Raw genomic sequence first — 24,733 nt, forward strand, 5'->3', positions numbered from 1 at the left:
GAAGAGCATCTTTAACTCAAGTCTGCCAGTGGATCCTAAATGCGTGGAGCCGTGTCACAACATCCACCATCACCAACGGGTTTCGAAAGGCTGGACTGCTGCGTGATGAAGAGGACCGCGTGCGCTCAAGTGAGAGCGACAACGAAGAGACTGAAGTGAATGATGAGATCCTGAGGTTGTTCAATTCGGACACTGAAGAAGAGGACTTTGATGGTTTTAGTGCGCAGGAGGAAGATGAAGAAGGCGATCAATAACTTTTCCTGGTAGGCTGCAGTATATATATATTTTTTACCCGTCGTTAGGAGATATTGGAATGTTGTTCGTGCACTGTTCAGTAAAAAAGTATACACAACGTAATTTGTGTGTTACCGATACGTATGTATATTTAAAAGTAGCTGTGTTACAGGCACTGTTCAAAAAAAAGCATTTGCAATATGTATTTGTTTATGTTACCATACGGATTTAATTAAAAGTTAAAAAATCCTCACGTGTAATATCTTTCTGTGTAAATATCTCATTACAACGTGGGACACCTGCGGCTTAAAATCCGGTGCGGCCTGTACAAGTACAAAATTGATTTTCTTTCTAAAATTAGAGCGTGCGGCTTTTAATCAGGTGCGCTCTGTAGTCCGGAATCTACGGTAATCTATTTAATCTGTGACCTTACAATGGCTGCACATTGGTTTTGTTTTTCAATCATTGTTCAATCATGCCCGCAAGAAAATGAATCTCAAGTTAGTATATGCAGTTTGATAATAAATTTCCTTTGAACTTTGGACCTTTGGAAGTTTAGATGTAAAGGCAGTCAGGACAGAGGATATTCCTCTTGCAAGATGTGGGAAGCCAGGGAACATCATGGTTTCCATGTCTACATCTACGGGAAGTGCCCCCATCCTGACAGACTGGTGAAGGTACTCCAGCTGGAGCTGGATGTACTCAGGGTCATCTGGGATCCAGGACATTAGAGATGAAAGTTTTAGTGAGGTAGGCACACCTCATGTACAGGCTACAGATACATGGGTAACCACCAGGAGGCAGGTAGCCAGGCAGAAAGGTTTTCATAGGGCCATTCCTCTCACTAACAGCAATCCTATAGATACGATCCTATGGTCTCCTTTTCTCTTCCTCTTCATCATCTACAGCTCCGACTTCAACTACAACACAGAGTCTTGCCATCTTCAGAAGTTTTCTGATGACTCTGCCATAGTTGGATGCATCAGAAGGGAGATGAGGCTGAGTACAGGGCTACAGTGGGAAACTTTGTCACATGGTGTGAGCAGAATCATCTGCAGCTTAATGTGAAAAATACTAAGGAGCTGGTGGTGGACCTGAGGAGGGCTAAGACACCGGTGACCCCTGTTTCCATCCAAGGGGTCAGTGTGGACATGGTGGAGGATTACAAATACCTGGGGATACAATTGACAATAAACTGGACTGGTCAAAGTACACTGAGGCTGTCTACAAGATGGGTTAGAGCTGTCTCTATCTCCTGAGGAGACTGAGGTCCTTTAACATCTGCTGGACGATGCTGAGGATGTTCTACAAGTCTGTGGTGGCCAGTGCTATCATGTTTGCTGTTGTGTGCTGGGGCAGCAGGCTGAGGGTAGCAGACACAAACAGAATCAACAAGCTCATTCGTAAGGCCAGTGATGTTGTGGGATATCTCTGACGGTGGTGTCTGAAAAGAGGATGCTGTCCAAGTTGCATGCCATCTTGGACAATGACTCCCATCCACTGCATAATGTACTGGTTAGGCACAGGATTACATTCAGCCAGAGACTCATTCCACCGAGATGTAACACTGAGCGTCATAGGAAGCCATTCCTGCCTGTGGCCATCAAACTTTACAACTCCTCCCTCAGAGTGTCAGACACCTGAGCCAATAGGCTGGTCCTGGATTAATTTCCACTTGGCATAATTTACTTATTATTATTTATTTATGGTTTTATATTGCTATATTTCTACACTATTCTTGGTTGGTGCGACTGTAACAAAACCAAACTTCCCTCGGGATCAATAAAGTACGTCTGTCTGTCTAATTAGTGGTGGAATGATCTTACAGAAACCAGCACCAGTAGCCAGGACAGTGGCACTGTGCCCAGCTCTGAGCTAAAGGCAGTCAGGCAGAACAATAGTGGTGGGGATTTGATAGCAAGGGGCATAGATCAGCAATTTTGTGGCCACAATCAAGCTCCCTGGTGCCAAGGTCAAGATATCTCACAGCGGTTATCTGAAATTCTGAGGAAATGGCGAATGCCCGGGGGTCATGTCTGCACGGGGCAAAGGCGAAACAGGGGTGACATCTTGCAAAAGAAAGAAGTCAAACAGCAGGACTTCCAAGGTTGTAATCACAGGATTGCATGCTAATGAGCTGAGAAATAGATACACATGGTTAAGGACCTGGTGGGGGAAGGGCTTCAGATCATTGGGATCTCTTCCAGGGCAGATGGAACCTGTATGAATAAGAATGCTTGCAGCTAAACTGTACAGGAGTCAGTGCCTTCACTGGGATGTATGCTCAGGAGATTATACACAGGAGGATTTAAACTAGAGTGGCAGGGGGATGGGAACCACAGACACAGGTGGAAGGGTGGAAGGCAACAAAACTGAAAAGAAGGGCAATGGACAGGTTAATCAAAATGGTGGGTCTGATGGGCTGAAACAGGTTTATTTCAATGCTAGGTGTATCATGGGTAAGGTGGATGAACAGAACAGGATCAGTACATAGAATTATGACAATGTTGCGATCATAGAGACCTGGATGCATGATGCACTAGACATTGTTTTAGACATGATAGAAAGTGGTAAGAGGTGGAGTGGCTGCACTGCTGATAAAACGTCACAGCAGCCCTCAAAAAATATTGCACAGCTCATCCATTGAGGCAATTTTGACAGAGCTCAGAAATCAGGTAGGTGAAATAACATTGGGATTATAGGTATTACAGTGGGATGTGCCAAAGTGCTGAGACGCACAGGCGATAGTACTGAATCTTCTAAAAAGCATTAAAATGGATATATCCCAGGGGGTTGATGGCATATTACATATCACAAAATATTGAAAGAAGCAAGTGAGGAGATTGCTGGGGTTTCAACAGGGATGCTTCTGTTCTCACAAATAACAAGCAAAGTTCTGGAGGACTGGAGAGTAGCAAGAAGGGAAATGAATTAGCATGCAATCCTTGTGTCAGTGATAGGGAAGCTACCGCAGAGCACATTGAGGGATAGGGTTTATGTGCACGTGGAAAGGCATTGCCTGTTTAGGGGCAGTCAGCCATGACTTAGTGCAGAGAAGGTCATGAAGATGAAAAGAGAGCTTGAAGCGGGCAAGGAAGTGGATATTTGGATACTACATGGGCTTTAGTAAGGCATTTGACAAGGTCCTTCATGGCACGTTAAAGACAGAGATACATGGGACCCAGAATTGCAAGTTTAGCTTCTGAACTGACTTGATAACAAAAGATATTAAGGGTGGAAGACTGTTACCCTGGCTGGAGGTTCATGACCAGTGGTGTTCTGCATGGATCATTTGTGAATGGTAACAAAGTTGGTGGAGCTGGAGACAGTATAAAGGTCTATAAAAGAATACAGCAGGATATACATCAGTTAGAGATACGGCCATTAGTGGCACATGGAGTGTAACCCAAGAAAACTGGAGGTACACAGAAGAGTACTGCATGGGAACAGGCCCTTTGTCCCATGATGTGCTGAACTAATGAATAATCAAATGTCCTACTAATCCCTTCTGCCTACAGCATCCATATCCTCCCATTCCTGCATATTCATGAGCTTCTTGAATGCCTCTACCACAGGCATGGGCAAACTACGGCCCGCGGGCCATATGCCCGTTAAGCTTTTTAATCCGGCCCGCAGAACTTGATGAAATTATATTAATAAACCTTGTTAACGTTTTTCCCCGCAATTCTGGCGTTTTCCCAACAGATGACGCACTCTATATACATTTGTGGCGACCCATTTCCTTGCACATCCGAACCAGCTCACAATTAACCAGCATTCCGGATAAGGGAGATAGCCTGCGGGGATTTGCGAGCACAGAGCTTTGGAGCCTCTGCGCAGGGGGGCAGGTTGAAGGAGGCTTAAAAGTGATGCTGGGGATTTCGAATAAAGTTTTTTTTCTTTATTAGTTACCGACTCCGTGTCGTAATTTTAGCACTGCATGTAGCACACCGCTATACATTGACCTTTGTTGAGGTGCAGCGTATTACTCCACATTTGCGCTTTACTCTTTGTTCGGCTCGACCCATTTGTGTGAACAGGCGTTCAGCGTCATGAACATCAACAAAGCCAGCCACAGATCCAAGTTAACTGACCAACACCTCAGATCCATCCTGAGAATCGCCACAACAAAACTAAATCCAGACTTTGATGCGCTGGCTAAAAAGGGAGACCAACAACACTGTTCCCACTGAAATTAAAAATAAGTTTCTTCGTTGTGTTATTTTAAAAAATGCATTTGAAAATATTTTTTTCAATAAGCCTTACATGTTACATGTCATTTGTTAAGTGATGGACATGAATAGTGCGCAGGTGCACGTACGTTCTCAAAATAAAAAAATGCGCTCCAGATCAAATAACGGGCTCCACATACTGGCGCGCTGTCAGTGTTCTGTCTTTGTGCAGGTCGTTGTTGAGTTTTGGCACAGGGGACAATTGAATAAGAAGGAGCAGGACAAGTAGACCTGCATTTCCTACCGTTTTTGAAATAAAGACAGTCAGGAGGAGAGTGATGATGATAATATCTTGAAGGATAACAGAATTGTCAGTGCTTTAAAATAATAACTGTTACTATTAAAAAAGCTGTATTTTATTCATTTAATTTTCAGTGTTTTAAAAGTCATTTCAATAAATAGCTAAAAACCATGGGACTTCAAAGACAGATATTTTGTTGTAATGCATTTGTTCATTTTCAATTGAAATTAAAGCACATGTTTTCTACATATCCCATGATATTTTATTTTCTCTTATGAGGTGTATTACCAAAACACTCCGTCCATCTGCTCCTGGTCCGGCCCCCCTGTCAAATTTTAGAACCCTTTGTGGCCCTCAAGTCAAAAAGTTTGCCCAGCCCTGCTCTACCACCACCTTCGGCCAGCACATTCCAGGCATTCACCACCGTGTAAAAATACAACTTTTGCTCCGCACATCTCCTTTGAACTTGTCCCCTCATCTTAAATGTGTGTTTTCTAGTATTAGGTATCTTGAGCCGGGAAAAAGACACTGGCTGTCTATTTATCAGTGCCCCTTATAATATTATTTATTTTATTTAGAAATATGGAGCAGATTAGGTCATTCTGGCCCTTCGAGCCGTGCTGCCCAGGAACCCCTGATTTATCCCTAATCATGAGGCAATTTACAGTGACCAATTAGCCTACTACCTGGTACCTCTTTGGACTGTGTGAGGCACCCAGAGAAAACCCATTCATTCTACAAACCCCTTAGAGGATACTGTGATTGAACACTCGACACCCCGAGCGGCAACAGCATCACAACTGCTACGCTATCTGATATCTCCACATCCTCTGCTACTCCAGAGAAAACAGATCAAGTTTGTTTATCCTCTTCATATGCAAGCTTAACCAGTTGGCATCTTGGCAAAACTCTTTACTGCACCTTTTTGAAAGCCTCAACACCCTTCCAACAATGGAGTGACCAGAGTTGAATGCAATACCCAAGAAACTTTCCAACTTGTGCGCAACACATACCAAATGCTGGAGGGCCTCAGCTGGTCAGGCAGAATATATGGAGTGAAGTGAACACGACATTCCAGACTGAGACCCTTCATCAAGACTGGAAAGAAAGACGGTAGAAGCCAGAGTAAAAGGGTGGAGGAAGATATTGTTGATAGGTGAATCCAGGTGAGAAGGGGAAGGTAGGTAGGTAGGTGGGGAGGGGGGAGCAGTTGTAAGGAGGATAGTTGAATAAAACGGCTCTCATTCTCTTTATTCCACAGTCCACTGTCTTTTCATATACAGGCAGTCCCCGGGTTACAAACGAGTTCCGTTCCTGAGTCTGTCTTTAAGTCGGATTTGTATGCAAGTCGGAACAGGTACATCTGGTATGATTTAGCGTCAGTTAGCCAAACGTTTATCTTATATCTTATATATCTTACCTTTCTATGCATATAAAACACAAAGGTATTTAAACCACTGCATTGCTTAGTAATAATTGTAGCTTTTATTGGGGCAGGGCCTTTCACATGCTCCATTATGCTCACTTTATCCTTTAAAATTATTCGAATCGTTGACCGGATAGGCTAACACTTTTCCAATGACCAATGGCGTTTTACCCTTTTCCGACTGCTTTATTATTTCCACTTTATTTCCAATTGTGATCGTTTTCCATCAACGGAACAGAAACACTGCGGATTCAGCAGCAGTGAGCTCCCCTGGGTCCTAAAGTCCATTGCACTGAGACAGGTTAAATGGGACAAGTGGGGGGAGTGCTGACTGGAAAAGGGTGGGAGGCGGAAGTCAGGGTGAATCTTGCTAAGAAAAATTTAGGCCAAATACAAAGTTACACATTCAACATGGTGTCAACAGCAACAACTTAAAATGGCGGATGGTGTTCTTCTTCCTTGGTTCGTAAGTATGAGTTGTTCGTTAAGTTGGATGTTCGTAACTCGGGGACAGCCTGTACCATCTTCTTCTGCTCTTTGGCTCTTCCACCCAACATCTCCCAGCAAGGAAGTCATGCTGGACCTATGTAAAACTTTAGTCTGGCCACACTTGGGAGTACAGTGAACACAGTTCTGGTCACCCATTATAGGAAGGATGTAGAAAAGGTACAGAGGTAGTTTACCAAGATGTTGCCTGGATTAAAAGGATACAAGCTACATAAATGGATTAGATAAACATAGATTTCTCATCCTTAGAGCCTCAGAGGCCAAGGGGAGATCCAAAGGAGGTTTTTAAAATTTAGACAAAGATAACAGTTGACAGAATCTTCACCACAGGGTAGAAATGTCAAACACCAGAAGACAGCTTTTATGGTGGGGAGGGTGTGTGAAGACAGACAAGGGCAAGTTTTTTTTAAATGTCAGAGAGTGGTGAAGAGAATAGAAAGACATAAATGATCAACAGGAAGCATCAAGATTGGCACAACATTGTGGGCCATAATGTCCAGTGCTGTACTGTTCCTTTCTATAAAACTGTACGATAAGAGTCTTGGGGGGGTTGGGGGGGGGGGTGAATAGACACAGACACTGGTATGGAAGCACCCTCAGCCTGACTGTCAAGTCTCAATGACTATTTTGAACTATGAAACCAAACAACACTATCGCCACAATTGGATCTCTCTGCTACTGGAGATGTTATGTGATCATCTTCGTGTTCTGTGGTAAGCCCACCTCTTTCCAGATATAGATAACTTTCTGAACGCATTTCTTCTCTGCAAGTTTTAGAAATTCAGCAGGATTAATATTTCCTCCCATGGCAATCCTTTCAATTGGCATAAGACCTTTTTGATTGCTTGTTAATCAAGGTTGTGGCAACAATGGACCCACAGGCTGCTGTGGGTCCGAGTCAAGTGTTTTTACATCAAGAACAGGGTCACAGTGAGATGGTTTTTAAAGTGTTCCTTCCAGTTGATTCTAATTGTTGCCTTTAAACTTTCTTTGCTTGGCTTCCAGCGGTGGCCCTTGGGTGTTTGGGCTGTAGATGACCTCAGGGGTGTGAAGAATCACACAGTGTCAGAAAGTCATTGGAATTCATACCCATCATCTGTTATTTAGATCAAAACTTTTCTGCTGGTCCTTAGCCTTCAGGTGACAGTGAGGAACTTTTCTGCCTCCTTAACATATAATATTTCTAATTAAAGTACACCCTACATTTGCAGTTAATTAACTCCTGGATATCATGGTCATTGTACTTAAACAAATCCTGGTGTATTGTGGAGAAGCCAGGAGTCTCTTCAGAGATTGAATTAGAGCAGTCTAGACACTCTGCATACAGATTACCAGTGAGGTGCTGTCTGAGAAGCTCTTTTAAGCTCCTGGGATGTTTAGCATTTTCTTACAATGCTTACACAAGCATGTTATTATTTTCTCAAGTCTGAGAAGCACTCAGTCATGAGGCAGAGAGATGGCAGCCCTGCTATCTTCGACCCACCAGCACAGTCAGATGTGTCAGAGCAAATGATTTGTCTTCAACCGACAGGTGCAGAGTGGAAAGTTGTCACATTGCTCCAGTGAGCTCAGGCACCTGGCAGGTGTGAAATGAATGAGCTTCATGTGAAAGGAACAACAGTGAAAGACAACTGTTCATAGAAGTCAAAGAATGAACTGGATGTACCAGAAACCAAAGCATTTGGAAGTTATAAGTTGGAACTGGAATGACATTTGGTATTTAATCAGTCTGCACACTACACTCCTAGTGGAGTATGGTCTCCATATTCTGATAGGCACTGCCAACTCTGTTCAACGTGCCAACACCCCTCAGCCAGAATTACCACACTGTACAGCCCAGCAACTTTTGGAAAACGAGCATTACAACCACTTGAACAGACTAAACGCACATTCCAAATAAGCAGAGATTTGATGGCAGTAGTGACAAAGTAGGGTTAAGAATTATAGAGCATGGAAAGAGGCCCCTCTTCTCAGCTTGCATAAGCCAACCAAAGGGCTTCCCTAAGCTAGTGTTATCTACCTGTGTTTGGCCCATATACCTCCAAATTTTCCTAACGAATCCACACTAACTCTTTTTTTGCAGACAAGTTGGTAGAGAATTTAAATTCAAATTAACAATTTAGGATTTTTAATGAAACAACCAGTCTTTGTTCTGCCTGCAGAATGACTGGATTGTTGTAAGTACCATCCAGATCAGTGATCAAATCTGCAGAACACACCTTGGCTGGTCAACATACATTAGTTTTAAATACATGACTGCCTCTTAAATGTGCTCAGAAATAGCCTACAATATCATAACCTCTAAACCTCAATCTCTCAAAGCTGAAGAAGAATGAAACAGGATAAACTACCTAGGATTGAGTTAGGCAACAAGCCACTACTGACTCCGTTGACCTTCCAAAGAATTTACAAATACATAAGCTGTTCTTAAATTGGGAGAACTGTACCACAGACCAGTCATGCAACTGATTAAGTATGTGTCAGACCTGTATGTCAGGCCAACCAGAGGAAGCTGTACAGTCACAAACCTACAACAGTGATTACACTTCTTTCAATTTACTCTACTGCACTCAGAGCCCATAATGAGGTCCCCTCTGCTTCAAAACAAACACAGTCTACAGAGAAGCACCCACCACTTCTTCCCTACTGCACTGACTGGTATGTGGCCTCCAACTCAAGCTAAGGAATGGCACCTCACTGGCACAATGCAGCCTTCTGGACTCAATGCCAAAATCTCTAACTTCCAATTGCTTACTTTCTCTGCCTGCATTAGAACTGGCCTTCTGATTTTGAATGGTTTGATGATAAACTATTTCCACAAATGCTTCTTCACCTGCTGAGTATTTCTAGCATTTTTGATGTTCAAATGTAGGATTACATGTAGTGAACAGTATGCAACAGACAGAAGTATGCAACCTCACAACCAACGTATCGCATTGATGCTCTGCGGTCCTACTACATCTCGTCATGAACTGTGGTGGACAATCAAACAGGTAACAGCAGGAAGGTCTGAGATCCCTCCCACCTTCAATGACAAAATGAAAGCTGTGGCAACCACATCCAAATATATTACCCATTGATTCACTATTCTACACCCTCCCATCTGTACAAAAGGTCACAGATGTAGGGCTACACATGTAAGTGTTGGCACGTGGCCAAGTGATTAAGGTGTTTGTCTAGTTACCTGAAGGTCGCTAGTTCGAGCCTTGGCTGAAGTTGCGTGTTGCACTTAACCACACAATGCTCTTGGAAACTTTGCAAGGTGCAAATCCATGGTCTATCGAGACTAACAGAGGCCTACACACACACATGTAAGGAAAGGAGTTAAATTTGATTGCTCCTTGGAATATGCCAAAATGTGTAACACAAAATGGTATTGTTCAGACAAAATGGTGTTAGCCTGTGATGTTTGAATACTTTAAGATAGTACAAGGGAACTTATCTACAACCATGTTTCAAGAACTTAGTCCCAATACCAGTAGATAATGGTGAAAAACATGCTTATCTGTTAAAGTACTGGGGTAAATGTTACAACAGATTTTTGGAGATCTTGGAGGGTGTAAAAAGGGCAATTTCTTTGTGCAAGTGGGGGAATCTTCTTGTGCTGGGTTGTGAATAATGCTGAGAGAGGGTGAGGGATACCCTTTGCTGCCAAATCAAAAAAGAACATAGAACAAAATATTTTCATTCCAGCAGCTCATTCACAACCACATGCACAATCACAGTACTCACTCATGACCATGAAATACAAGCTGTGTTTCCTCCACAATCTTCCAAATGCGTACAGTACGGTCTCGACCCCCTGACGTGACACATCGCTCCCGACTAAGGCTGTCCAATCCTGTGATTGCATCCTGGTGACCAAATCTGTTTATTTTTGGGAAAAAGAAATGAAGCACAACAGTGAAGGCCATGTCAAGTATGGGCGTCTGCTTTTCCTGATCCTCATTGTTTAAATCAAGGTTCAGCATGTTTTCTTTCTCCAGAGTTGAGAGCATGCAATGAATACTGAAACAAAGATACAACACAGAACCAGGCCTTTTGGCACTCTTTTGTATATACCCTTTTTTGGGTAATCCTACCCTAACCCATTTTCTTCTCCTCACACATTCATGAACTCCTCTCCACCACCCCACCCACACTTCACCACTTAGGGCAACATACAATGGTCAAATGTAACAGATATCATGGCAAGATTATGGGGATCTTTAAACAATGGGCATCAGAAATCAATAATGGTCTTCCTAAACACAGCAAAGTGTACCATTTTACAGTAAGTAATCAATTCTTTAATTATAGCATTAACAAGAATCATTCAGATGGATTTCAGATTATTTTTATTAGTCAAAAGTCTGTGGAAATTTATTGAATTGAATGGGAATTTAACAATCCCAACAAGATCAGCAATCATTACAAGTTAGCAGTACTCACAGTGTTTCAATGTAGGCATTCTGGTCAACATTCCACAACTTAACAGAGCGGTCATGAGAGGCACTATACAACTGGTGTGTCCCTTTCCTAAATGACAAACCCTGAATGGAGAAGTACATAATTAAAAGGCAGCACCCAGCAGTCGGATATACAGTACTGTGCAAATGTAAAAAAATTCTGTAAAGCTAAGATGCTTTCAAAAAAAATGAAAAAGTTACTAAATATCAAAAATTTACTATAAAGAGTAGTAAACCGTAAAAAACTAAATCATATCAGTATTTGGTGTGATACCCTTTGCCTTTAACACGGTTTCAATTAAGTACACTGTTAATGCAGCTTTATAAAATTGGCTGGTAGTTTGTTCCAAGCATCTTGGAGAACTTGCCGTAGTTTTTCTGCAGACTTTGCTGGCTCGCTTGCTGGCCTCTTCAGGTTGTTTTATACATAATATAAAATACATATACCCTTGTTGCTGAGTAATTAATACATACACACTTAAGAATGTACATACCTAATGTGAAGTCCACTCTACGTTATTGCCCTACAACTGCTGAATTGACATGGATAGCTCCACTCTGAACTGATTCCATAACCTATAGACTCACTTTCAAGGACTCAACAACTCTTGTTCTCAGTATACTTGTTTTTTTGTTTGATTGATTGCACAATTTGTCTTCTTCTGCACGTTGTTTGCCAGTCTTTATGTAGTTTTTCATAAATTCCTTTGTATTTCTTTATTTTCCTTTATATACTTGAAAATTAATCTCAAATATATGGTGGCATTATGTACTTTGATAATAAATTTACTTTTGACTCTGTACTCATTCCAAATCCTCAAGTGAAGCAATAGGTTCAAGCTGAGCACTGACTGCTTTCATTCTAATAACAACTAAACCAACAACTACACATCCTTCTGGAATCTTGTCTATTGCTCCCCCTGAGCTATAGTTTGTTTGTTCCCAGATACTGTTGCTTATACTAGCAGCTGCAAAATCTATGATTAGAGAGCAATATGAATAACCTCAACTTTTCCCAAATAATTACAAAGATCAAGACAACTTTGTCTGTCACACATACATCAAAACATATACTGAAATGGGTTATTTGCGTCAAATCAGTGAGGATTGTGCTGGGCAGACCACCCAAGTGTTGCCACAACTCACTAACCCCAACACGGACATCTTTGGAATATGGGATAATCAGAGCAGCTAGAAGAAATCATGTGGTCATGGGAAGAAAGTACAAAACTGCCTTTAGGAAGCAACTGGAATTGATTCATGAACTTGCAGCCAGTGTTGTAAAGCATTGCACAAACCGTTGCATACCAAAACAAGAAGCCACAGTGGCAGCTCTTGTACAATGTTCTGTGAAGCACTAGAGGGCAATCAAACCTCTCAATGGGATTCAAAATGCAGCTCTTCACTGTAATTGAACTGAACGTGCTACATCAATCTGTGGTTCTACTTAACTCTACGAAAACTGAAAATTTCTTCCATAAACACACATCTCACAACTCCACCACGCTAACTCACCGACACTGCATCTTTATGCCCTTTGAATGTGTGAAGATGCTGACATGTAACTGCGTCCCATATTAAGATAATCTTGTTTCGATCGCCTGTAGCCTGCAAAGAGAAGCAACTGGATTAAGTTTTACAGAATCCATCCACAGCACACCTTTACAAACACAACTGGTAAACTGTTAAATGCTCACAGTTAGATCTACAGGATATGCTGAGTATATTACATGCTTCAGACTCTGGCAAGTCAAACAGAGAGGGTCATCATATACTGTAATGAATGAGATATATCACATTAGTTAAGGCCATTATTCCAAAGAGGATGGTTTACTGGACTGGGATGTCTTGCAAAAACAATGCAGAATAGTGGTGAAACCACATCAGGGTACGGTGTTTAAAAGAAAATTTATTTGGGGTTAACTTGCGGTTAAGAATTGCGTACAGTGTTGCACTGAATGAGCTACTTTCACACACAGCATGGGAAGTGTTGTTCCACAGTGGCAGAAGGAAACATGAAAATTAAGAGTTAAAGGATATAGTAAGAACAAAACAGGAGCTGTTTTATTCCTTTCAGTCCTATCTAATTGAAATAGAATGAAGTTATTAAATTGGAATGGGTTGAAACTGGTTTTAATTGTTGTATATTGACAATTATTAGTGAAAAGCTTGCCCTGCATACTGTTCCCAGAGGTCGTATCGCCATAGAGAGCACGTTAGAACACAGAACATTACAGCACAGCACAGCCCTTCAGCTCATGGTGTTGGGGTGATCTTTCAACCTACTCTAAGATCAATCTAACCCTTCCCTCCTTTTTCAATCATCCATGTGCCCTCATATATCTGCCTTTACCACGAACCCTGGCAGAACATTCCACGTATCCATTCTGTTAAAAAACCTCTGACATCTGCCCCTTGCTATATTTTCCTCCAACCACCTTAAAATTATGCCGTCCTGTATTTCCCATTTCTGCCCTAGTATTAAATGACATATTAATATTAAAAATGGAGGCTGGCGAGTTCTTGATTAGTAAGGACATCAAAGGTCAGGGGGAAAAGGTAGGAGAATGGGTTTGAGAGATGTTGTGTTTGCTATTGAGGGATAGTGCAGAGTACACCAGAACACCAACATACAGGATACTCAACTGGACTTTATTGACAACCTTGTACGTGAACTCCTCCCATGTGGGAGTGGCTGAGTGGTATTGGAATAACACTATTAGCTAACAGTACAAGAGGGATAATAAATCAGCCACAATTGGATGTCAGAACAGACTCAATGGACGGAAAGGCCCTACTCTGCTCCTATGTTTTATGGTCTAAATCAATTTCTGGGAGAGCAGATTCAATCACATCAGCTGTAACTTTACTGAACATCAGAGGCTTGTAAGACTGTCTGCACAACACTGCTTTTTCTCCTTACAAATGCAACAATAAAGAACTAATGTCACCGTGCTTCAGTTCTAGAACTCCTGATTATTGAACCTGGACTGTGAAGTCCCTCTACAGAATCAGTGTAATCGGTGCAGTCACATCATGGCACAGTACTGGTGGGACAGCTGGGAAAAGCTAAATCTTAGCTCTTCCACCTGCAAGTGGGGGTGATGATCCCATAACAAATTTCCAGCATCTTGGTAAATATTTACATCATAGATTAAAACACTGTCATAAAACGTGGTAGTGCAGAAGCACGAGTATTATTTTGTACAGGGCAAGTACTTGACTGATTGTAAAATGCTTTGAGATGCCCTGAAATTAGGAAAAGTGTTCAAAGTACAATCAATATCAAAGTATACTGTATACAACCTCGAGATTTGCCTTTTGGCAGGCAGCCACCAAAGAAACACAATAGAATCCACTTTTAAAAAAAACAAAGACCGATAAATACCCAAAGTGTGAAAAAAATTGTGCAAAAGTAAAAAAAGCAAACAAATAACACATAGAAAATGAACTGCGAAGATCCCAGCCAGAGATAGTTCAGCACTGAGGTGAGTGCTGATGGTTGCAGGTCACAGCTGCAGAGTCAGTTCAACGCTGAAGCGCTTTAATCAAAACAAATAGTTTTTTAAAAAAGTAAACAAAAACACATGGAACATTATCTGCAGGGTCCCTGAAAGTGAGCCCACAGCTGCAGTGCCTGTTCAGCGCTGAGGCAAGCGAAGCTCATCCAGGACCCAAAGGTTGCAGGGCAACAACTCTCCTGACCCTGGTGGCGTTAGACCCAAGACTCCTGCACCTCCTGCCCAACAGCAGAGGCAAGAGAGGGAAACTGGTAAACCACAGGGCAGATGATACTGAACACCTGTCAGCTCTCATCTTCGATGATTTTAGTCTTACTTGACGCTTTAATTGGTGCAGACTAATGGAGCCAACCACAGGTTTGTGTTCGCTCATCAGGAATCAATGCTGCTTACACCCCAGTGATGACCACACTCTCCAGAATCCCCCAGAAGATCACAAAATTGCCAGATCACTTAATTGGCTCAAAAATACATCGCTTAATAGGGAAATTACAGGCTGCAATTGATCGAAAGTTAGACGACCGTACAATTTCCAGAAGGAGAGTATCTAGTAATTTTGTGAACTGCCTGTAATATGTTGCTGGCATCATCTTGCTCCTTATATTAAATGCAGATGACTCTCCTCCTTTCTTAATTCTGTTTGAAATGGAAAACACTGTACAAGCCAGAGTATCTAATGTTATCTTATCAAGGAAGAGGGAAGTCACTCACCAAGTACTTGCCATCTGATGATATTGCCATGGAGAGAATGTGCATTGTGTGCCTCACATGTTGATCTTCTGCTCCCTTGCCACCGCCACGGATTGTGTTGATCTTTTTACCACTGGCAATGTCCCCTGAAATCAGGTTTGAGATACTGTATCATGTTCTGCCTTTTAAATCCAGAGATTTTAAATATTAGTAGCAACAGTAACAAGGAGACAGTGAGCTCAAACTCGATGCTGGAGGAACTCAGCAGGTCAGGCAGCATCAGCGGAGGGAAATGAATAGCTGATGTTTTGGGCCAGGACCCTCCATTAGGTCCCGACGAAGTGTCTTAGCCCAAAGCATCAGCTGTTCATTCCCTCTAATAATGCTACCTGACTTGCTTCCTCTAATATTTCGTATGTTCCTCAAGATTTTCAGCATCTCCAGTTTACTGTTGATAAAATTTCAGCTAGGTTCCCAGTATCAGATGCTGAGAAATCCATATAATTGAACTACAAAAACTTACATTTAATGATGGAACAATCTTTGGATGCTGAGAATATGTGTTTATCGTCAGGAGACAGAACTAGGCATGTGATAGCAAGTTGGTGACCACGTAACAGGCGAATTTCAGATGTGTCAGGTGGAAGATACTGAAACAAACAACAGTGCAGTTACTTTGAAAGCATAAACAGAGACAATCTATGTAACTGGGGAGTAAAAACAGTAAATGCTGGAAACACTTGGCAGGTCAGGCAACATTTATGGAAAGAGAAATATTTCAGATGCTGCCAGACCTGCTGAGTGTTTCCAGCATTTTCTCATTTTAATACAGATTTCATGAATGACAAATCTCCAAATTAAGATGTACACATTGGAGTGAAGTATAGCAGTCCTGTGACATTGCTGCTGTTTAGCTTTATGGGAATTGGTGTAGTACGCCCTTTACTGTACCATAATGCCCACTGGAGGGAGGGAATAACAAGCCTAGTAGCAAGGGAATAAATCAAATGGATTTCTCTGCTTTGGGTGACATGGACCCTCCTTGCAGGTATATCTGGTGACTGACAGTTTTCCATTGCACTGTTAGATGCATGATGATGTGCAAAAGGCAGACGTCTGTTTAAATTAATAATGCATGACATGTTTGAGAGATTGCATTGCAATTTCTAATTTTCATTAGAAGGGAAAGTAGCCTTGTGTAAATACTCAAAGCTAAATAATCCAACTGTTACAATGTTTCATTTGTGAAAATTTAACGTTTTGTTACACCTACTATGTGCAAGGAATCATTGAACCTGTACCGACAGCGTTCCGATAAAAACTGCTGAAAAATGCTTGGAGAACAGGACAGGCTTCCCTGTTTTACACTCACACTCGGCTTTTGCTCATGGTCATTATGTGATGAATTTCTATCTGGAGATCTTTAATCCTTTACTCACATCTTTGGCAACAAGTCGCTTTAGTTTTCCCTTCTGTTCCAGCTGTAAAGAACAATTCAAATCAGTATCACTGGAAATAAAAAAACTCAAATCACATTGAAAAGAGCCTTTACTTTAAGTGCAACTTTCCCCCTCTGGCTCCGGACCAACTCAGAAGTATTAACATCAACATTCTGACAAGGATTTGATACAATCCATGAGAAGGCTCACCCTTTATAAATAAGTACCGAAGTGGCAACATGACATAGCAGGTAGTGCTGCACCTCACAGCTCCAGTGAGCTGGGTTCAAAACTGACCTTGACTGCTGTCTGGAATAATGTGGTCTCCCCTACACCCATGTCATCTTCCCCTGGTTTCCTCCTACACAGTCAAAGAACACAACACAGAAACAGGCCCTTCAGCCCATCTAGTCCGTGCCAGAACATTAGTCACATTGACCTGTACGCTGACCACAACCCACCATACGCCTCTCATCCATGCACCTGTCTCTTGAATGCTGAAATCTAACCCGCATCCACTACTTGGGCTGGCAGTTCAGTCCACACTCTCACACCCTCTGAATGAAGAAGATCCCCCTCACGTTGTCCTCAAACATTTACCTTTCTCCCTTAACCCATGACTTCTGGTTGTAGTCTCACCCAACCCCAGTAGAAAAAGCATTTACCCTAGCTATAACCCTCATAATTATGTACACCTCTATCAAATCTCCCCTCAACCCCCTATGCTCTGGGGAATAAAGTCCTAACCTATTCAACCCTTCGCTATATTTCAGGTCCTCAAGACCCGGCAGCAACCTTGCAAATTTTCTCTGTACTCTTTCTATCTTTTGACAATCAGAGGAGCAATCACTTCTTACACAAAACCAATGTCTAATCCAATTTACTACCTCATTTTGAATGCCAAATGACAGAAAATTCTTAACCAACCTCCCATGCAGGACCATGTCAAATGCCTCGCTAAAGTCCATGTAGACAACATCCCCTGCCTAGCTTTTATCAACTGTCCTGGTAACCTCCTCAAAAGATTGGTTAGACACAACTTACCAAGCACAAAACCATACTGACTATCCCTAACCAGTTGCTAACTATCCAAATATAGCCAGTCCCTTAGAATAACTTCCAGTAACTTTCCCATTACTGATGTCAGACTCACTGGCCTATAATTTCCTGGCTTATTCTTAGAGTCTTAAACAATGGAGCAACATTAGCTAACCTCCAAACCTCTGGCACCTCACCAGTGGTTAAAGATGTTGTAAGTATCTCTGCTTGATCCACTGAAATTTCTGCACTAGTCTCCCACAGGATCTGAGGGAACATCCTATCAGGCTGTGGAAATGTACCTATCCTAATTTGCATCAAGGCAGCAAACAGCTCCTCCTCTGCAATCTGTATAGGACTCATGACCTCCCTGCACTGTGTCCGTCTCCAGACTCCAGACTCAATACAGATACAAAAAAAACTTAAGAGGACCCCACCCCACCAAACTCTTTTGGTTCCAGACGCAGATTAGCACTCCAATCTTCCAGTGGACCAATTTTGTCTCTTGCTATCCTTTTACTCTTACTATAACCATATACAGGCAGTCCCCGGGTTATGTATGAGTTCCGTTCCTGAGTCCGTCTTTAAATCGGATTACTGGATTACTACAGTAAATTACCCCTTAGTGAATGCAGGGGTAAAAGACCTGGTTGGAGGGAGGTGGGGGGGGGAGGGGAGGGAAGTGGTGCCTTTAACAGGTATGCGAAAGAGAACAAGCTGCAAATGAACAGTGGGAAATGGGGTGGGAGTGAGACTTGTACACTGGACTGAGATCAAAAACTATCGACTCTGAGCAAATGGTCAACAGCAGGAAAAGCATTTACGTGAAAAACAAACACAAAACGGGAGAGACCTCCATTTTCCTAACAGTAGATGGAAGGACTACGATCATGTTCAGTTTCTTCTTTTTACTTTAAAAAAAAGCATTTCTTACCGCATCCTCCTCTAATCTTCCTCCAATAAGGTCGCTCTCCAATTGTTCCTCCTCCGCTTTCTCCTCTTCTGCAAGCAACAAGAAAAATTAAGGCAAATCAGAGGACGCAGCAAAACAAACCTGTCAGCTTCACCTTCCAAATCCCACTGTCCGCCCATACTGTATTCAAAAATGCAATGAAATAGAACTGCAGTAAACCAAGTGCTACACAGATGAAAATTTCAACTACTTTTTCTACTAAGAAAGAACCAGGAACATTTTTTCTCAGATTCCCGAGTACAGGCACAGTGGAGAACAGTTTAACACCCAATGAACTGCAGCAACTTTGCACAGGGGCCCAGAACCAAACCCTGTGTTATTAACTACAAACAGTAATACTCTGGTATCTAAATGTTCCAAAATCGCAAAAACTTGGTGCCTGTCTTACTCATCCATACACAAGCCTTTGTTAATTGCAGACATGAACATAGAGGGTTAGTCAGCCATGTGTGTGACATGGGATGTGGGACAAATGAATGACCCGAGCCAGGAACACCAAATGCCAGAAATGTTGGGAGGGTTTGGCAGGATGCAGAGTGTTTTTACAGCTCAGTTTGTTTGATACGTTGAAACACAGAAGTCAAAACTCATCTAGCTCCATTTCTCTCATTCTCTAAACTTAGTGGGTATATGGGGAAATTTATTATACTCTCGTGTAAAAATTGAAAAAGAGCAGTCGCTAAAGTAATAGCAGAGGCATCCAATCGCCCAGTGAATCTGCTAGACCGGTACAACAGCCCATAAGTTTCAGATTATCAAAGCTTTATTCTCACCACTTCCAATTAAGTAACCTCATGATCACATTTGGATTGCTACAAGGTCTACACCATGGTAGCAAACAGGGTAACATAAAACATACCTTCTTGCCGTAGTTGTTCCAAGTAAAGCTTGGCAAGTCGCAGCTTCTTCTCCTGTGCCGTTTCCTCTATCTCTAACGTCTCTGGAGCTTTCTTTTTGTGCTCAATGCTGCCAGAGAATTTAAACAATCTTTAGTATTATCCTTAAAAGAAAAATGTGTAATTGAGTACAAGGGTTCTAATCCAATATACCAAAAGCTTCAAGCTTGAATGTTGAGCCTCCATGAGCAGAGGGTTCCATGGATACAACTAAATAGTTCCCTGAGAATGACTGCACAGGTTGATATGTTCGTAAAGGTGGTATATGGAATGCTTGCCTTTACTAGTCAAGGAAATGATTTCAAGAGTCAAGAAGTTACGATGCAGCTTTATAAAACTCTATATTAGACTACATCTGGACTATTGCTTTCAATTCTCACTGCTCCTTTATTGGAGAAGGTGCAGAAGGTTTATCAGGATCCTGCTGGATCAGAGGCCATACGGCATAAGGAAGGTTGGATAAACTTGGGCTGTTTTCTCTCAAGCAGCGCAAGAGGCGGGGTGATCTGATAGACGTTTAAAATTGAGATGCATGATTAGAGTGTCAGTATCTTAGATGTGAAATATCTACCACTAGATTACATGTATTAAGGTGAAAGAGGGTAAATACAATATTAAAAAACACAGCAGACCTGGAATACACACTGCCAGGGATAGTTTTGGAGGTAAATACGATAAAGTTGCTTAGGACGGGATCAGTTCAATTAAGTGTTTTGATTACTAGCTTAATTAATTTGGCACAATTTCATAGGCTTGTTCCTGTGCTGTACTGGTCTACATAGAGGGACTTGACTGGCTATTAAAAACCTGAACCAACCAACTGGCTGGATTGTTCAAAGATCGATACTTCCACCTCTCACTACTATGGCCTGCATGCTTCAAAAGGGCTGCAATCATGCCAGAGACCAAGAGGAGGAGGATGCCTTAATGACTATTGATCGTTACCACTTACATCCAATGTAATGAAATGCTTCAAGAGACTGGTTAGCACTATCACATGCCCAAGAAAGGACCTAGACCTGGTGCAACTTGCCTACTGCCACAACAGATCTACACTGGTTCTCTGCTGTGCACCTAGAGAGCAGCAAAATATACATCAAGCTGCTGTTTACCAATACAGTAATTCCCCTCAGTATTAATCAACACGCTTTGAAAACTGAGTTTCTGCACCTCCCTCTTCAACTAGATCCTTGACTTCTGCATTGGGAGACCACAATCAGTACATATCAGAGACAACAGCTCTTTTCACCAACAATCAACATAGGCATACCTCAAGGATGTGCCCATTACTCAACTCTACACTTGTGACTGTGTGGCTAAGCACAGCTCAATTGCCATTTGCAAATTCACAAACACCACTTTGGCAAAATCTCAGATGGTGACAAGGAGGCATACAAACGTGAGAGATCAGCTGTGTCACAACAGCCTTGCACTTAACATGAGAAAGGCCAAGGAATTGATTGCAGACTTCAGGAAGAGGAAGTTGGGAGAAAGTGCACCAGACCTCATTGAGGTGGAAAGAGTGAGTAGGTTTAAGTTCCTGGATGTCAACAGCCAGAAAATCTGTCCTGGGTCAATCACGAAGGCGGCAAATCTACATGAAGAGATATGTTACAGCTGAGATATTGTACACAGTTTACACGACAGCCTGGAATGGAACCTCTAAGGTACAGGATCAAACGAGACTTCAGAGGGTTGTAGACCCAGCCAACTCCATGGGCTCAGTATCATGGCTGTATAACACTATTACAGTGGCAGCAACTCAGGTGCAATTCCACCACTGTCTGCATGGAGTTTATACATTCTCCATGGGCTTTGTCCAGGTGCTTCAGTTTCTGCCCACATTCCAAAGGTGTACAGGTTAGTACAGGGGTGGGCAAACCTTTTGACTTGAGGGCCACAAAGGGCTCTAAAATTTGACAGGGGGGCCGGACCAGGAGCAGATGGACGAAGTGTTTTGGTAATACACCTCATAAGAGAAAATAAAATATCATGGGATATGTAGAAAACATATGCTTTAATTTCAATTGAAAATGAACAAATGCATTACAACAAAATATCTGTCTTTGAAGTCCCATGGTATTTAGCTATTTATTGAAGTGACTTTTAAAACACTGAAAATTAAATGAATAAAATACAGCTTTTTTTAATAGTAACAGTTATTATTTTAAAGCACTGAAAATTCTGTTATCCTTCAAGATATTATCATCATCACTCTCCTCCTGACTGTCTTTATTTCAAAAACGGTAGGAGATGCAGGCCTACTTGTCCTGCTCCTTCTTATTCAATTGTCCCCTGTGCCAAAACTCAACAACGACCCGCACAAAGACAGAACACTGACAGCGCGCCAGTATGCGGAGCCCGTTATTTGATCTGGAGCGCATTTTTTATTTTGAGAACGTATGTGCACCTGCGCACTACTCATGTCCATCACTTAACAGAAATGACATGTAACATGTAAGGCTTATTGAAAAAAATATTTTCAAATGCATTTTTTACATAACACAACGAAGAAACTTATTTTTAATTTCAGTGGGAACAGTGTTGTTGGTCTCCCTTTTTAGCCAGCGCATCAAAGTCTGGATTTAGTTTTGTTGTGGCGATTCTCAGGATGGATCTGAGGTGTTGGTCAGTTAACTTGGATCTGTGGCTGGCTTTGTTGATGTTCATGACGCTGAACGCCTGTTCACACAAATAGGTCGAGCCGAACAAAGAGTAAAGCGCAAATGTGGAGTAATACGCTGCACCTCAACAAAGGTCAATGTATATAGAGTGCGTCATCTATTGGGAAAACGCCAGAATTGCGGGGAAAAAAAAGTTAACAAGGTTTATTAATATAATTTCATCAAGTTCTGCGGGCCGGATTAAAAAGCTTAACGGGCCGCATATGGCCCGCGGGCCGTAGTTTGCCCATGCCTGGGTTAGTAGGTTAATTGATTATATGGATGCCATTGGTATAGGGCACAAGGGTTGTTGGGTTGGAAGGGGTCATTTCTGTGCTGTGTCTCTAAATAAACAAAGAACCTTCCCCACCATTCCGAACATCTCCAAGAGGCAGTGCTTTAAAAAGATGGCACCCAACATTCTGTCTATTTTCTTTTTACAGCTGAGCAAACCAACCATTGCTTGGAGCAGTAGAAGTTTACACAGCCTGAAAACTGTGTGACACTAAGTGTTTTTTTCCATACTAAATATGTGACTGTGATTCATTCTAAATATTCATACTATGAATATTTAGAATGAAAGTTGAAAAATCACATGGTTTTGATTTTATTAATTGAAGGGTATAATAAATTAAAGTACAAAGAAAATTGTTCACATTTCATAAACCTTTTCTCATCTGTATTTACTCTGGCTGCGCACCAACGCAGCTCAGAGGGAACGGTGGGGGCATCCATCACTATGTACAGTCAGCATCTTGGATATACCCTCTTCTCATTACTATCAGGGAGAGGGGACAGCAGCCAGAATTCAGGAACAGCTTCTTCCCCTCCAGCAGATATCTGAATGGTCCGTGAAAACTACTTCATTATTCCCTTTCTTATATACTATTCTGCAAATTTATGTATTTGCACTGTATTGCTGCCTCAAAACAACAAACTTAACCATATAACAATTACAGCAGGGAAACAGGCCATCTCGACCCTTCTAGTCCGTGCCAAATGCTTACTCTCACCTAGTCCCACTGACCCGCACTCAGCCCATAACCCTCCATTCCTTTCCTGTCCATATACCTATCCAATTTTACTTTAAATGACAATACCAAACCTGCCTCTACCACTTCTACTGGAAGCTTCGTGTCATACAAGGCAGTGATACTAAACCAGATTATCTTAGCTTTAGAACCTTCAAGATGGGACAGGATAGAGGAATAATGAAGCTGGTCCTGATTTCATTTAGTAGCCACTTGCTGGGAAGTGTCTGATATAGACATATGATCAAGGACTTCTGTTGTTAATGGGCCTGCCAATAGAAAGTTTTAACTTTCAACCATCGTGAAGCAAGAGAACATCCTGTACATTACAGAGCATTAAGCCGGATGGCTCACAATTTTAAACAATTAATTTAAATCTTCACTCAAACTCCTCTTTTCCGAAGAGAACAATCACAGCTTATCTAACGTTTCCTTCAGACTGATCCTAACGAGTTTAAGAACCCTGCTTGCAAGACAATTAGGAAATATAATTAGATATGCCCAAGTGAACAAAAACTTCTTGTTCTGAATGGTGCCAATGGCATGTCAATAATACTAATCACTCACCACTGCAAGCCTGGCAAATCACTCACAAATGCAGGGGATGGCTAGGACAGGGGTCCCCAACCTTTTTTGCACCGCGGACCAGTTTAATATCGACAATATTCTTGCAGAACGGCAGACGGGGGGGGGGGGGGGTGAGGCTATTAATCACGACTGGAATATAGGTGATAAGTCAACTATAAGTCACTTATAAGTGGCTACTACACTCAATTTCGTTTCTAAAAGGGTTTATCTAACGAATTTAATATTAAACACACAGCACATATTTTCCTCACATGAATATACTGATAAGTCAATTATAACTCACTTATGTCAATAGCATCATAATGTTTTAAGTAACGTTTGGATATTAAACATTCAGCACTTATTTTCCTTGTGTGAACATATGAACGTCATTGCAAAACACCAATGTCGCTGAATCAGTGGGAGCCCTGGGCTTGTTTCCCTGCAACAAGACGATCCCATCAAGAGGTGATGGGAGACATCGATACTCGAAAGGGGTTCCTTATGTCCAGTCTATTCCGCAATTTAGTTTTCGTGGCTCTCAGCATTTGCTTCTGTCCCGCTTGTTCATGTTTTTTTCATTCAAAAAACTCAACGGATTTGTCTTTACGTGCAGGGTGCTTGGACTCAAGGTACTGAAGCAGTTTTGAGTGCTTCATTACCTCATTAGGCAGCCTCCGAGCCCGAACTCCAGCCTCCCGCCCGTCTGCCACCAGTTTCCTTGGCCAGGTGCGGCTGGTCGTGGGTGGGGTGAGAGGACAAGGTCAGGGCCGTGGCAGTCGCAGTCCAGAGGCTCGAGGGATGACTCTCAGTAGATCGCAGCGAGG

The 24,733-nt window shown here is 42.0% G+C and overlaps 1 protein-coding gene across 1 annotated transcript in view; it reads right to left on the reverse strand.

Moving 5' to 3' along the window:
* The window catches only part of rrp9 (ribosomal RNA processing 9, U3 small nucleolar RNA binding protein), a 53,724-nt gene that overhangs the window by 22,128 nt on the left and 6,863 nt on the right, over nt 1–24,733 (reverse strand). Inside the window, exons 3-10 of the mRNA XM_059944546.1 lie at nt 19,609–19,715; nt 18,711–18,778; nt 16,739–16,780; nt 15,823–15,949; nt 15,321–15,445; nt 12,604–12,696; nt 11,072–11,172; nt 10,373–10,507 (exon numbers count right to left, since the gene is read on the reverse strand). Coding sequence (XP_059800529.1) covers nt 10,373–10,507; nt 11,072–11,172; nt 12,604–12,696; nt 15,321–15,445; nt 15,823–15,949; nt 16,739–16,780; nt 18,711–18,778; nt 19,609–19,715 — 798 coding nt within the window. The remainder of the gene's footprint in view (nt 1–10,372; nt 10,508–11,071; nt 11,173–12,603; nt 12,697–15,320; nt 15,446–15,822; nt 15,950–16,738; nt 16,781–18,710; nt 18,779–19,608; nt 19,716–24,733) is intronic.

Source organism: Hypanus sabinus, chromosome 19 (genome assembly GCF_030144855.1).
Source record: "Hypanus sabinus isolate sHypSab1 chromosome 19, sHypSab1.hap1, whole genome shotgun sequence".
In the NCBI taxonomy this organism is placed as follows: Eukaryota; Metazoa; Chordata; class Chondrichthyes; order Myliobatiformes; family Dasyatidae; genus Hypanus; species Hypanus sabinus.